Consider the following 13,779-nt stretch of genomic DNA (forward strand, 5'->3'; position numbering starts at 1 on the left):
CCAGCGTCCAGGCCTCCACCAAGTACTCGCCCTACCGCCTGATGTACGGTCGGGAGCCACGGCTGTCCTCTGAGGTATGTCAACTCTTGATATTATTGTTCTTATAATATATAATTTGTTTTGCAAATTGATTCTCAATATAAGCAAAAAATAAAACACTAACTCTATGCAAATGTATGTATTGCGTATCTCTATTTGCCTCTCATTTCAGATCACAGGCGACCATCCTTTTGTGGAGGTGGACGAGATTGATGAAGACACCGCTGCAGACTATCTCCACGCCAGGGCTGAGAAGGATGAGGAGGTCTTTGACAAGGTGAAAGATATTACACAACTATATACTGAACAACCACCTGAGTGATGCTAAGTAACTGCTAAAGCAATAACAATGCCTCAGCAATATACAGAGCTATACTGCACAACAGAGAATTACAATCTCTTCTGCTTCGCTTTTTCTTCAACGATCAAGGTGCGACTCAACGTGGAGAAGGCCCAGGAGAAACAGCGGGAAAGCTACCGGAGGAGGATCAAGAAGGGAACCAAGCGGTTTGAGATCCTCCCGGGCATGGAGGTCCTGAAGAAGGATGAGAGGAAACGTGGGAGACCTGGTCGCACAATGGACCCAGACTGGCCAACTAAGTACCGGTAAATGTTAGACTTTTAAGAATATTCAGAATGAGAGGGTGATGTGTGATGTCCAATTTTGCCATTATTAATGCATATTTTCTTCAGGGTGACTGAGGTTGGGGACAACTATTTAATGCAGTTGGAGACCTTGGATGGCCAACAACTGGGAACCAAAACCCCCTATGCCTCAGTGAAGCCTCTGCGGAAGAGTAAGTGTAACATACAGTTCACATTTGAAAGTTAATGTAATGTGGAACTGTATTTTTTTTTACCACAAGATGTCATTCTAAAATTGTTTTGTTGATTGACTTAAGGATTCCGAGCCTGCCCGCCCACTCAGAAAGCTGTGTCCCATCCACCGGAGCCAGTGTGTTCTGATGACCCGGAGTGGGACTCACTTCAGGTACACTTAAAAATCCTAGCTTCATTCATTTTAAATAATCAAAATTCCAATGGCTGAATACTGTAACATGACAGTCCCTTTAACCCAACATCATTATGTTTTTTAGGCACCATCTCAGCTGCTAGATGTCATCACAGATGTTCAGCTGGGGCGGGCCTGTCCAGCTTTACCTAGCAGGTTGGAGGTGCTTAGGCCTTTCGTTCTGAAACCCAATTGTTGGCTGGATGATCTCTCCATTGACCATGCTCAGGCTCTTTTACAGGCTCAACATCCCCATGTAGGAGGCCTCTACGCCACAACGTCCCTCTCCCTCCTCTCCTCCGTGCCTGCATCAACCCTGGGGTTTGTTCAGATTGTAAATGTTTGTTCAAATCACTGGGTTACGGTAAGTAACATCGGCTGCAGGGTAGGTACTGTTAACGTTTATGACTCCTCTGGTCACAGGTCGACCGAGGAGTTCATTTCACAAATAACAGGTCTCCTCTCTTTTTCAGGTCCCAAGGTCCTTCTGCAGTGGCCTGATGTCCAGCAGCAGAGAGGCAGCTCAGACTGTGGGCTGTTTGCTATTGCGAACAGTCTCACACGCTGCAGAGGTGAGGACCCAGCAAGCATGGAATCTAATCAGTCTGCTATGCGTCACCACCTCTTTTGCTTTCAGGCTGGGCACCTGAAACCATTCCCCAGCTCCATACGGTGTCCACGCACGGCCCAGTCAGTGTACACTATGGACGTTAGTGTGCACTGCATCTGCAGGAGGACCATCCGGACGAGAGGACCAGAGCCTCTGGTATCCTGCAGGAGGTGTTTAAAGTGTTTCCATTTGTCTTGTGTGTCAATTAATATGATGTTTCATGATGAATTTGTTTGTACTGTTTGTAAAGTTGTTTTTTAAGTATTTTCCAGATTGTACCCAGATAGCCCTGCTACGTCCTCCGTGAGGACCGTTCCCCTGTACATAAGTCCCTGTCCAGCCCTGCTACATCCTCCGTGAGGACCACCTCTACCACATCCTCCGTGAGGACCACCTCTACCACATCCTCCGAGAGGACCACCTCTACCACATCCTCCGTGAGGACCACCTCTACCACATCCTCCGTGAGGACCACCTCCTCCGTGAGGACCACCTCAACCTCCTCCGTGAGGACCACCTCAACCTCCTCCGTGAGGACCACCTCTACCTCCTCCGTGAGGACCACCTCTACCTCAGGCTACTGCAAGTATGAGCCACAATTACATCATTGTTATTTTTAAATGTTCATATTGATTGTTTCATTACTAATACATTGAATGTATGCTCTCATTCATTCACACAGCACCAAGATGTTTGGACAAAATTACATCTGGACAGTTACCTTTCATCCCCATCCACCCAGTACACTGGTAAGTCACATTGAATAGGGATTATTTAGAAATGTATTTACTCACAAAATGTTATTTTGACTGTACATATCTGTGCTTGTTTGTGTGTTTACACTAACAAGATGGTTATTGCTTACCTCAACAGGAGAGCTGATTGGTGTGATGTTACCTAACCCCCCAGATGTTACCCACCAACCCTCTAGATGTTACCCCCAACCCTCCAGATGTTATCCCCTAACCTACCAGATGTTACCCCCAACCCTCCAGATGTTCCCCCTAACCTCCCAGATGTTACCTCAACCCTCCAGATGTTACCCCTAACCTCCCAGATGTTACCCCCTAACCTCCCAGATGTTACCCCCAACCCTCCAGATGTTACCCCTAACCTTCCAGATGTTACCCCCTAACCTCCCAGATGTTACCCCCTAACCTCCCAGATGTTACCCCCTAACCTCATTGATGTTACCCCCTAACCTCCCAGATGTTCCCCCTAACCTCCCAGATGTTCCCCCCTAACCCCCCAGATGTTACCTAACCTCCCAGATGTTCCCCCCTAACCCCCCAGATGTTACCTAACCCTCCAGATGTTACTCCCTAACGCCCCAGCTGTTACCCCCTTTACATTATTATTACTTACTTTACTTATTTGACTTTATTCTATTATTGTTGAATTTGTGAATGATATGTGGAATGGAATGGAATGGACTTTATTTGTCATTGCTACAGTACAGGTACCAAACAACGAAATTTAGGAGGGGTGGCTCCCCTGGTGTTAGGAAAGGGAAAAAAATAAATAAATAGAAAAAGCATAAAATCACAAGAAGGTAGGGAGCTGGTTTACATCAATAAAGGCTATGTACACAATCCACTGTACTATACTGCACAGATAGTCAACTAGGGTTGTCATATTGCACAAAAGTATTTTTTCACATTATTTTAAAGTGTCACAGTTTGCAGGCTTGAAATGTACATGTTTGTGCCTCAGCACTAGCTGCCATACAATCCGTCCGGACTGTCCTGGGCCCAGAACTTAGGCCTTTTCTGTGTTCAGGGCCTTGACGGCCCAGTGGTAGAAGCAGTTCTTCAGTCTGTTTGTCTTAGCGGCCGGGGTCCTGTACCTCCTGTTCGAGGGCAGCCTGACAAAGTGTACGTGCCCAGGGTGGGTCGGATCCCTGGAGATCTTGGAGGCCCTCCTGAGACAGCGTGTGTTGTACAGCTCCTCCAGAGAGGGGAGGGGGGCGCCGGTGATCTTCTGTGCTGTTCTCACGACTCTCTGTAGCGCGTTTCTCTCCGCTGTTGTGCAGCTGTGGAACCAGTTGCAGATGCCGTAGGTGAGGATGCTCTCCACTGCGCCGTGGTAGAAGGCCACCAGTATCTCCTGCTTGTTGTGTTCTTTCCTGAGGCATCTCAGGGTGTATAGCCGCTGTTGTGCCCTCTTGATGGTGCCTTTTGTGTTGTCCTTCCAGGCCAGGTCATCCCGCATGTGATGTCCCAGGAATCGGAGGGTTGAGACTCTCTCCACGCTCTCTCCGTCGATGAGCAGGGGCTGGATCTCTGACTTTTTCCTCCTGAAGTCTACGATGAATTCCTGGGTCTTAGACTTGTTTAGCAGCAGGTTGTTAACCTTGCACAGCTTGCTCAGTTGCTCTACCTCATCCCTGTACGCCGCCTCGTCCCCCCCCGAGATACATCCCACCACGGTGGTGTCGTCTGCAAACTTTACGATGTAGTTGCTGGGGTGGACGGGGGTGAAGTCGTGGGTGTAGAGGTTGTAGAGGATGGGGCTTAGCACGCAGCCCTGGGGGGACCCAGTGCTGAGGCTGAGGGCTGTGGAGGTGTGGGGGCCCACCCGCCTCTCTGGGGGCGGTCGGTCAGGAAGTCCTTGATCCACGCACTTGTTACTCCCTAACTATTATTATATACCTGATTGTAACCTGTACAGTTCTTTTGCAAACGTTATCCCCCTGATGAATTCCCCCTTATGAATTTTCAAAGTGTTGTGTATATATATAAAGTTTATTCCGTTTTCTGAATCAGTGTGGACTCGTGGTGTGTTTGTTCATCGTCTGACATTGGTCTCCCACCCTATTTGGGTGGATCCACGTTTTATTACAATATCAACTACTATACTAGTCCAAAAGTTACATATGACTGTACTTATTATAACTGTACATGTCCTATTCTAATGGATCTTGAACGAAACGCGCATTTTTAAATTAAGTTGAATTGCTGTGCATTGTTTTAGGATGCTTAGTCCCTAAGGCTCAAGTTGCGTTTGCAACTTTATGAGAAATGATCTGCCGATCAGACCTCCGTTTCTTTCTTTTGAAACCGGGAGCACTTAACCAATAGAGAATATTGCCAACATTGTATTGGACAGGGGGATATGATTTTACCAAGGTCTCCGCCCGAGACATGGGTGCGCTCCGGGCTCTCTCCCTGCTGATTGCGCGATTTCCTCTGTGTGTGTGTGTGTGTGTGCTGTGCACACTTGCATTTTATAACGTTGTATTTAATAAAGTTTATTCCGTTCTGCTTTTATTTGATAGTCAGGGTCTTATAGGGCTCTCCCAACCCGAGGTGCTCTCCGCGCTCTCTTCCTGCTGATTATGGAATTATATTTATCACTGCGATGTGGTTTAACTAGCCAACTCCGTACTACGTTAGCGGAGCGAATTACGTGTGAAATGAGCATGCTAGCAGGTGTTTTCATATAAAATGTTATATATTATATAGCTGACTAGTGAGCCTGCATCAACCTTAATGCTATTCAAGTGCAAGAAGATTACATTTGTCTTCGCAGTTTAAGATACACACATTAATCTGCTGCGGTAGTAAACACAGCGCAGTAGAATGACGTCACAGTCGCCACCTAGTCTGGAACGCACGTCGAACGTTCGAACGATTAGCAAACGATTAGCAAGAGCGTTCGAAACGATTAGGCCTGCCAGGATTTGGCAGTGCCAGGTTTTGGCATGACAGAGCCAAGGCCCCACTGAAAAACTGCAGAACTTACATGACAAGAGATAATTCATACATGACAAAGAATATTAGCAGCGTACACAACAATTTTAAGGTTAAAAATATTTCAAGGCGGCAAAGCAAGGGCAGGTAGCAGTCATGGTAGCCATGCTGTGTTTTTTGTGGGTCTAGATACTGTCATTGTACAGCCTAACTGCAGTATGAAGGGTTGAGTTTTTCAGCCTGTTGGTCTTGGCCTTTGGTTCAGCCAGCTTAAGCTGGTTCCTTAGTGTCCTGGCAGTGCAGCTGCCTCGTGTTGGAGGTAGCAGGTCGTGCAGAGGGTGTTGCTCGTCATGCATGTTCCTGACCAGCTTCACTGCAGCCTCCTCCCTCCTGATCTGGAGTGATGGTAGGGGTTGTGAGATCTCACCAGCTCTCCTTCTGATGATTCTGCAGGCACGTGTCTGGACTCGCTCAAGCTCAGCCTGTTGTTTTTTAGAGCAGCCCACCAAGAGCACTGAGCTGTATTCCAGACACGGCCTGATGAGAGTGGTGTAGATGGTGATGAGGTCACCGCAGGTAGACCGTGTCTTGCCATGACCGTGAGATAGTGCAGCCGCTTGGAGGCAGTTTTTATTGCCTTCTCAATGTGCACATCTCCAGTCAGCTTTTGATCAAGATGGTATCCCAGATACTTTGTTGTTTCCACAACAGGGGCATCAGCGGGGGAGGTTGTGGTGGGTCCCACATTGAGTGTCATTTTGTTCTTAGCTGCCCATTCGTCCAGCCTTTGTGCCTCCAGGGGCATTGATGTGTCTGACATGATGTTGGATATGGGAATTGCTCTCGACAGCGCGATGTCATCTGCATATCCCACATCAAGAGTGTCCTCAAACATAGCATCCCGGGTGGCCATATAGAGGAGGAAGACATATGGGGAAGCTACCCCCCCTTGTGGCACCCCAGATGTGACTTCGATCCAGGGGCTATGAGCCCCATTTGCCACCACTCTTTGTCTCCTCCCTGTGATGTAGCTGTGTATCCAGGCTGTCAGAGATGGGCACAGTAACAAGTCCAGTATGTTTTGCATCAGGGTCCCGTGGTCAATTTGGTCAAACGCCTTTGACATATCTGCCAACAGTACTCTCACCATTGTTGGTTTGGAATCGGTTTCAGTGAGCCAGGTGTGCATTGCTCTAACTAAAGCCGTTGTGGTGCTGTGCTTGGGTAGATATGCATATTGTTTTTTTGCACACGTTGAGCACTGTGGAAATGAGCTTTTTCAAGACAAATCATTCTATTGTTTTCCCTACACAAGAGGTTAGGGAGATGGGACGCCAGTCTGAGATTGAGCCAGGGTCTTGGCCTTTGGGTATGGGACAGACATTTGACTCTTTCCATATATCGGGGACACACCCCTGTTGGTAAGAGCAGTTGGCCAGATGTGTGATGACCGGAGCCAGGTCCTCTGCCAGTTCTTTAAGCAGCCAGGTTGGAATACCGTCCGGCCCACTTGCTTTCCGGGGGTCCAGCTGAGTAAGGGCTAGCTTCATCTCACCTATGCTACAGATGTCACTTTGAGTGGGGGGTCCGGGTAATGGGAAAACACAGTAGGGCGTTGTTTTAGTCCATGACTTGGCAAAGAAGTTGTTCAGCGCTTCTGCAACTGTGTTTTCTTCAACTCCCTGTATTGTAATTATTGCATCTGTGTTTGGTTTTGAACACAGGATAAGTGGTTTTGAGGTGATAGTTTGATTTTGGTAGGAAAGTCTGGGGTTTTGTGAATGTAGTTAGAATTTTTGGATTTGTGTTTAAGGTTTTGAGAAAATGGGTGGAGGTTTCAAGAAATGTGTTTAAGCAACTGAGAAAAACTGTAATACATTAGACTTATATAGCGCTTTTCTAGACACTCAAAGACGCTTTACAAACTGAAAAGATCGAGTAGTAATAATAAAAAGAAGCAAAAAATAAACAAGAGAAAGTATAGGGGCCTAATTAAGGTAGTGCTGGGGACGCATGGGAAGGGGAGGGGGAGAGGGTTAACTGGTGAAGGCAAGCTTGAAGAGGTGGGTTTTGAGGGCCTGTTTAAATGTTGGGAGGGTGTTGGCTTGTCTGATGTGGTTGGGGAGGGTGTTCCAGAGGGACAAGGCTGCGGTTGAAAAGGCCCTATCACCCCACGTCTGGTTTGGTCATCAAACCTGAGGCAACGGGAGGGGGTGTGGAGGGGGACGAGGTCGGCAAGGTAGGAGGGGACCAGATTGTTGATGGCTTTGTAAGGGGTGAGTAGGATTTTGAATTGGATCCTGTATTTGACCGGGAGCCAGTGTAGGTTTTGGAGGAAAGGGGTGATGTGGTCACGGCGGCGAGTGGAGGTGAGCAGATGGGCAGCAGAGTTTAGGACATATTGGAATTTGTTTAGGATGTTATTAGGCAAACCGTAGAGGATACAGTTGCAGTAGTCGAGTCGGGAAGTTATGAAGGCGTGGATGAGTGTTTCAGCAGCGGAAAAGGACAGGCAGGGTCGGATGTGAGCAATATTCCTGAGGTGGAAAAAAGCAGATTTAGTGACCTGGTTGGCATGGGTTGCATCCATGAGTTTATGTCGCTGAGGCAGGTACTGAGAGTGGAGTGGGTGTTAGGGGAGATGGTTTTGGAGGAGTTGGGTGTCATCGGCATAGCAGTGGAAGCGGAGGACCTGTCCAAGGGGAAGGTCTAATGACTTTAAATTACTAAATAATTAAATGATGATTATATAATGATTGGAGCACATTGAGCTGCAACGTTTACAGGAAAAGTGCTATACAAATAAAGGTTATTCATCTTCTTCTTCTTCTTCTTCTTCTTCTTCTTCTTCTTCTTCTTATTATTATTATTATTATTATTAACCAGCTGCTCCATTACTGGAATAAAAATGGCTTACGAAGTTCGCGTTCGCGCGTGTGTGTGTGTGTTTGCTGAGCATGTGAGGAAGATAGAGAGAATGATGTTCTCTCTGCCTCTCTCTCTCTCTCTCTCTCTCTGCCTCTCTCTCTCTCTCTCTCTCTCTCTCTGCCTCTCTCTCTCCTCCTCTCTCTCTTTCAGGAGATAGCAGACCAGAGTGTCTGAGTACCATACACCCTGTCTGGCCCAGGCACTGCATACCTTCTACTAGCTGATAAAGTCACACCACTGTGGATGACACACACACACACACACACACACACACACACACACACATACACACACCACTGTGGATGACCTCCCAGCTTACAGCTACATGTTATTTACACCCAGCCCTCACTGACGGGTCTATTCATGGACACAGAATTTTGAGCCAGTGTATAGCTTATATGTAACACCAATTGTTTTGATTATCTTTTCATGTATTTATGACGTAATTGTAATCTCACGTAGGTGTGTCCTCACAGGTGTTACCTATTCAATCTAGCCTACCTGTCTATTTAATGGCTGTCATGCACTTAATCATGTTGTTAATAAGACTTGACAAAGGCTACGGCCGAAACCGTCAGTTAAAATACACTTTTGCATCTGGAACTAGAGTGTTCTAGAGGCTTCTACTTCATTCAGTAGTAAGACAGTAAGGCTTCTACTTCATTTAATAGTAAGACAGTAAGGCTTCTACTTCATTCAGTAGTAAGACAGTAAGGCTTCGTTCACACGGCAGTGAAATGTGACCCAAATCCTTTTTTTGCCGACATGCGACTCAGGTCTGATTTATGCATGACCGTGTGAACAGCGCAAGTCACATGAAATCTGACTTTTTAAAATCCGACCTGGGTCGCGTTCAGAGGTGGTATTATATTGGATACATGTCTGATATGTAGCAACGCACCCGCGTTTAATGCGACTTTTACATCACTCTAGCAGGGTTGCCAGATGGGATTGACAATTTACAGCCTAACCAGTCTATAACCGCTAAATCCAGTAGCCCATTCGGCGGTAACCCGCCCCATCTGGCAACCCTGCACTCTAGATGCAAGTATAGTAGTGAGTGCTCTACAAAAAGCCATAGCTAAGCATTTGGCTTTCTTTTTCCTCATCCTTCTTCTTTTGACCACTTGCTCATATCTTTGCCGGCTTCCGCTGGTTATCATGTTATCCATGAGATAACGTTAACGTTTACTTCTGTAAACAGTGCGCTGCGTGTGACATCCTGACGTCATTGTTATTGTCCTTCTGCACATGCGGGTCTGTTCAGGGCCATGGAATGTTCACACAGGAGTCAATGTAGGTCAAATATAGGTCACATTTTAAAAGTAATGTGAACTGCCAAACAAAAGAATCGGATCTGTGTAAAAAATCGGAATTGAGCATCAAGACCTGCCGTGTGAAGGAAGCTTAAGAGTCATGACAGTAAGAGTCATGACAGTAAGAGTCATGGCAGTAAGAGTCATGATAGTAAGAGTCATGACAGTCCCTGCATCGGGTGCACCTGTTGAATAATAATAATAATAATTCATTGTATTGGGGTTGCAGGGTTAGGTGAGATGGTTAGGGGTAGGGAAGGTTGTATGCATGGGAGAACAGGTACGTTTTGAGGTGGGATTTTAAAGTGGAGTGTGGGTGAGTCTCTGAGTGGTTGAGGGAGAGAGTTCCAGAGACGGGGTGCAGCTTGTGAGGTGATAATATGCCTGTGTCACTCACAATTGAGTGACAAAGTGATATCAAATAAGAAATGTTGTTAATGCAGTGGCTATTTGTGATTCTAGGCAGCTAGATCGCTACCAGCTTGATGCTAGCTAGTGTGGATATGGACAGGACAAAATAAGATGAATAGCATGTCCCATAAAAGTCAGTTCATGCTTGACAAAACTCATTATACTTGAATAGTTTGAATACGTTTTCATGGTTTGATGTAGCCTAATGTTTAGTAATGTCAGTATTTAGAGGCATACTAAAACCTTTATGCTTGAACAGTTTGATGTGATGTTTAGTAATGTCAGTAATGTTTATATTTTAGCCTATACTTGTTTTTAGTCTGTACACTACTCTTGTTGTTCCTTTGGGAGGCTTGTTATTGATAGCCATTGATGGATTACTGTCTCTTAGCTGATTTAAATTTGGAACCTGGGGTAGATCATATCAGAACCTGGGGTAGATCATATCAGAACCTGGGGTAGATCATATCAGAACCTGGGGTAGATCATATCAGAACCTGGGGTAGATCATATCAGAACCTGGGGTAGATCATATCAGAACCTGGGGTAGATCATCAGGGGGGTCTTGTGAGATAATAATAATAATAATAAGCCTGGATTTTCCTTTAGCGACGTTGATGGAATACCCCCCAGATTTTTGTATGACTTGACTTGTGAGGAGACGGGTGTTTAAGGGCTATATTAGCATGCAAATGGGGGGGGGTTATATTAGCCCTCTGAATCATGGGAGAGTCCTGGCATTCTGGGTGTCCCCTTACATGCCATATAAGGCCCCCCCCCCCCCACAATGCCACAGTGCGACTGCTTTCTGCAGCGGGCCGTCTATTCATAGGCTCACAGCACAGTCTCAGCAGCTCCTCTGAGCAGGCAAGACCTCTCTCTGTCTTTCTCTCTACTTTCTTTCTCTGTATTTCTCTCGTACATACAGCAGTTTTCTCACACCAAACGGGGTGGGCGTAAAATACCTATTTGTCTGTTGGCTGTATTGGGGTATTTTTTTGGTTTGCTGTGCTCTCAATAATACAATAATAGACATTTCAGGGGAGATTATTCTAGATATTTTCAAGTCCTCTTGTGTATTTCTTTTTCTTTTTCTTTTTGCTTCTTCTTTTTTCTTTTTTTACACCTTTTTTCCCCTTCTTTCAGAGGCTACCAGGTTTCAGCTAACCCAGCTCTGTTTCTGATCACCACCTTGGAGAAAGACCAAGCAACCAGAGACTCTGGAAGAATGGCTACGTACAACATCTCCCTGAGCGGGCCCGCCCCGTGGGGCTTCAGGCTGCAGGGGGGGAAGGACTTCAACATGCCTCTGACCATCTCCAGGGTAAGACCTGAGGACTCCTGAGCCAATAGGATCGCTCCTCCGTTGACCTATCCCTTGCCATAAAAACGTACACTTAGAGGATTTTACGTGGTGATATTATTGCCAGGATGTTAATGTTGGGACGTGTGTGATATCACGGCCGTCCTTGTGCGGGGCCTTTATGGTCTGTGCTTGCTTGGCTGGGCCGGGTATGCTGGTGGTGGGGCGGGCTGGGTGTGTGGGGCGGCGGGGACTCCCCGAGGGGGGGTGTGGGGGTCCACCGGTGGGTGCTGGTAGGCAAACTGGTTAGTAGTCGCTCTATGAGTAGAGGGCTGCAAGGGAATTTTCCTGGCTACATAGTGTACAGGTTTTTACTTTTGCCTGCTTGCGGCTCTGTCAGTATGTGAAGCGCATTGAGTTGCATCTTGTAAAAAATGCGCTTTACAAATAAAATTTGATTTGATTTGATCATCAGGAAGTTAATGTTGGGACACGTGTGTGATATCACCAGGATGTTAATGTTGGGTTGTCTAGTGGGGTGGTGGTTGTCTAGTGGGTGTTGGTTGTCTAGTGGGGTGGTGATTGTCTAGTGGGGTGGTGATTGTCTAGTGGGGTGGTGGTTGTCTAGTGGGTGGGGGTTGTCTAGTGGGTGGTAGTTGTCTAGTGGGGTGGTGGTTGTCTAGTGGGGTGGTGGTTGTCTAGTGGGGTGGTGGTTGTCTAGTGTGGTGGTGGTTGTCTAGTGGGGTGGTGGTTGTCTAGTGGGTGGTGGTTGTCTAGTGGGGTGGTGGTTGTCTAGTGGGGTGGTGGTTGTCTAGTAGGTGGTGGTGGTTGTCTAGTGGGGTGGTGGTTGTCTAGTGGGGTGGTGGTTGTCTAGTGGGGTGTTGGTTGTCTAGTAGGTGGTGGTTAAGGGGTGGTGTTTGTCTAGTATGGTGGTGGTTGTCTAGTGGGGTGGTGGTTGTCTAGTGGGGTGGTGGTTGTCTAGTGGGGTGGTGGTTGTCTAATGTTTTTTTTTTGTTGATTATTATGATCCCCATTAGCTAATGCCATGACATTAGCTAGTCTTCCTGGGGTCCGACACAAAAATCATATATGAACAATTGTAAACATTCTATACATACATACATCATAATAACAAAAGAAAAGAATGAAAAAAACAAACGGCTGGATGCTGAGGCTGATTACTGACACCTGTCCGTAATCAGCCCCGACACCCATCTCTCACCGACAGTCTGGCTCCCTCTGCAGGCCAGAACGCGCCATGCTCCCCACATACCCCCACCGCCAGACCAAGGCCGGGGACTCATCCGGCCGATAGCCTACTTCCCCCCCCCCCCTGCCCGGGAGAGGAAGTCGGCCACGACCATTTGTGCCCCCGGCCTATGGACCACCCTGAAGTTGAAGGGTTGCAACGCGAGGTACCAGCGGGTGATCCTCGCGTTGGTATCCTTCATGCGGTGGAGCCACTGCAGGGGAGCATGGTAGTAGAGGGTGAACGAGCGTCCCAGCAGGTAGTACCGGAGGGTGCCGACCGCCCACCGAATGGCCAGGCACTCCTTCTCCACTGTGCTGTACCTGCCCTCCCGCTCCGACAGCTTTCGGCTCAGGTACAGCACTGGACGGTTGGCCCCCTCCACCTGCTGGGTCAGCACCGCCCCCAGCCCTCTATCCGATGCGTCTGTCTGCAGAGAAAAAGGGATATCAAAGTTAGGAGCATACAAGACTGTCTCTCCGCAGAGGGCGTTCTTAATCCCGTCGAACGCCACTTGGCACAGCTCACTCCATTGGACCGGATCTGGGGCCCCCTTCCGGGTGAGGTCGGTAAGGGGGCTGGCCAACTCCGAGAAACCCGGCACAAACTGCCGGTAGTAGCCGGCCAGTCCCAGGAACCGCCTCACGTCCTGGGCCGTGGGGCGGTGGCGATCGCGGCGGTTTTATCCACCTGCGGCCGCACCTCCCCGGCCCCCAGGATAAACCCCAGATACCGGATCTCCCCCCGCCCGATCATGCACTTCTCCGGGTTAGCCGTCAGCCCCGCCTGCCTCAGCGACTGTAGCACCGCGGCTACCCTCTGCATATGCTGCGGCCAGGTGTCCGCATAGATGACAATGTCATCTAAGTACCCCGCAGCATACGCAGAGTGCGGCCGCAGAATACGGTCCATCAGCCACTGAAACGTGGCCGGGGCCCCAAACAACCCGAATAGAAGCGCGGTGAACTGGAATAAACCCCGCGGGGTAGAGAATGCAGTTTTTTCCCGGGATACCGGCGATAATGGTATCTGCCAGTATCCTTTCGTGCAATCCAATGTAGTATAATATTTAGCCGTGCCAAGCCGGTCCAGGAGCTCGTCGATCCGGGGCATAGGGTAGGCATCGAATTTTGACACAGAATTCACCCTTCTATAGTCAACACAGAACCGTACAGACCCATCGCGCTTTGCCACCAGCACGATGGGGCTGCACCAGTCG

The 13,779-nt window shown here is 47.9% G+C and overlaps 1 protein-coding gene across 1 annotated transcript in view; it reads left to right on the top strand.

The window, feature by feature from the left end:
• Window positions 1-11,236: 11,236 nt before the first annotated feature.
• ldb3a (LIM domain binding 3a) overlaps window positions 11,237-13,779 on the top strand; it is a gene marked incomplete at both ends in the record, with an annotated part of 145,563 nt that continues 143,020 nt past the window's right edge. The window contains one exon of the mRNA XM_080523011.1: window positions 11,237-11,332. Within this exon, the coding sequence (XP_080379137.1) occupies window positions 11,237-11,332 (96 nt within the window). The remainder of the gene's footprint in view (window positions 11,333-13,779) is intronic.

The sequence above is a fragment of the Nansenia antarctica genome, assembly GCF_963989245.1.
Source record: "Nansenia antarctica genome assembly, chromosome: 2".
Taxonomy (NCBI): domain Eukaryota; kingdom Metazoa; phylum Chordata; class Actinopteri; order Argentiniformes; family Microstomatidae; genus Nansenia; species Nansenia antarctica.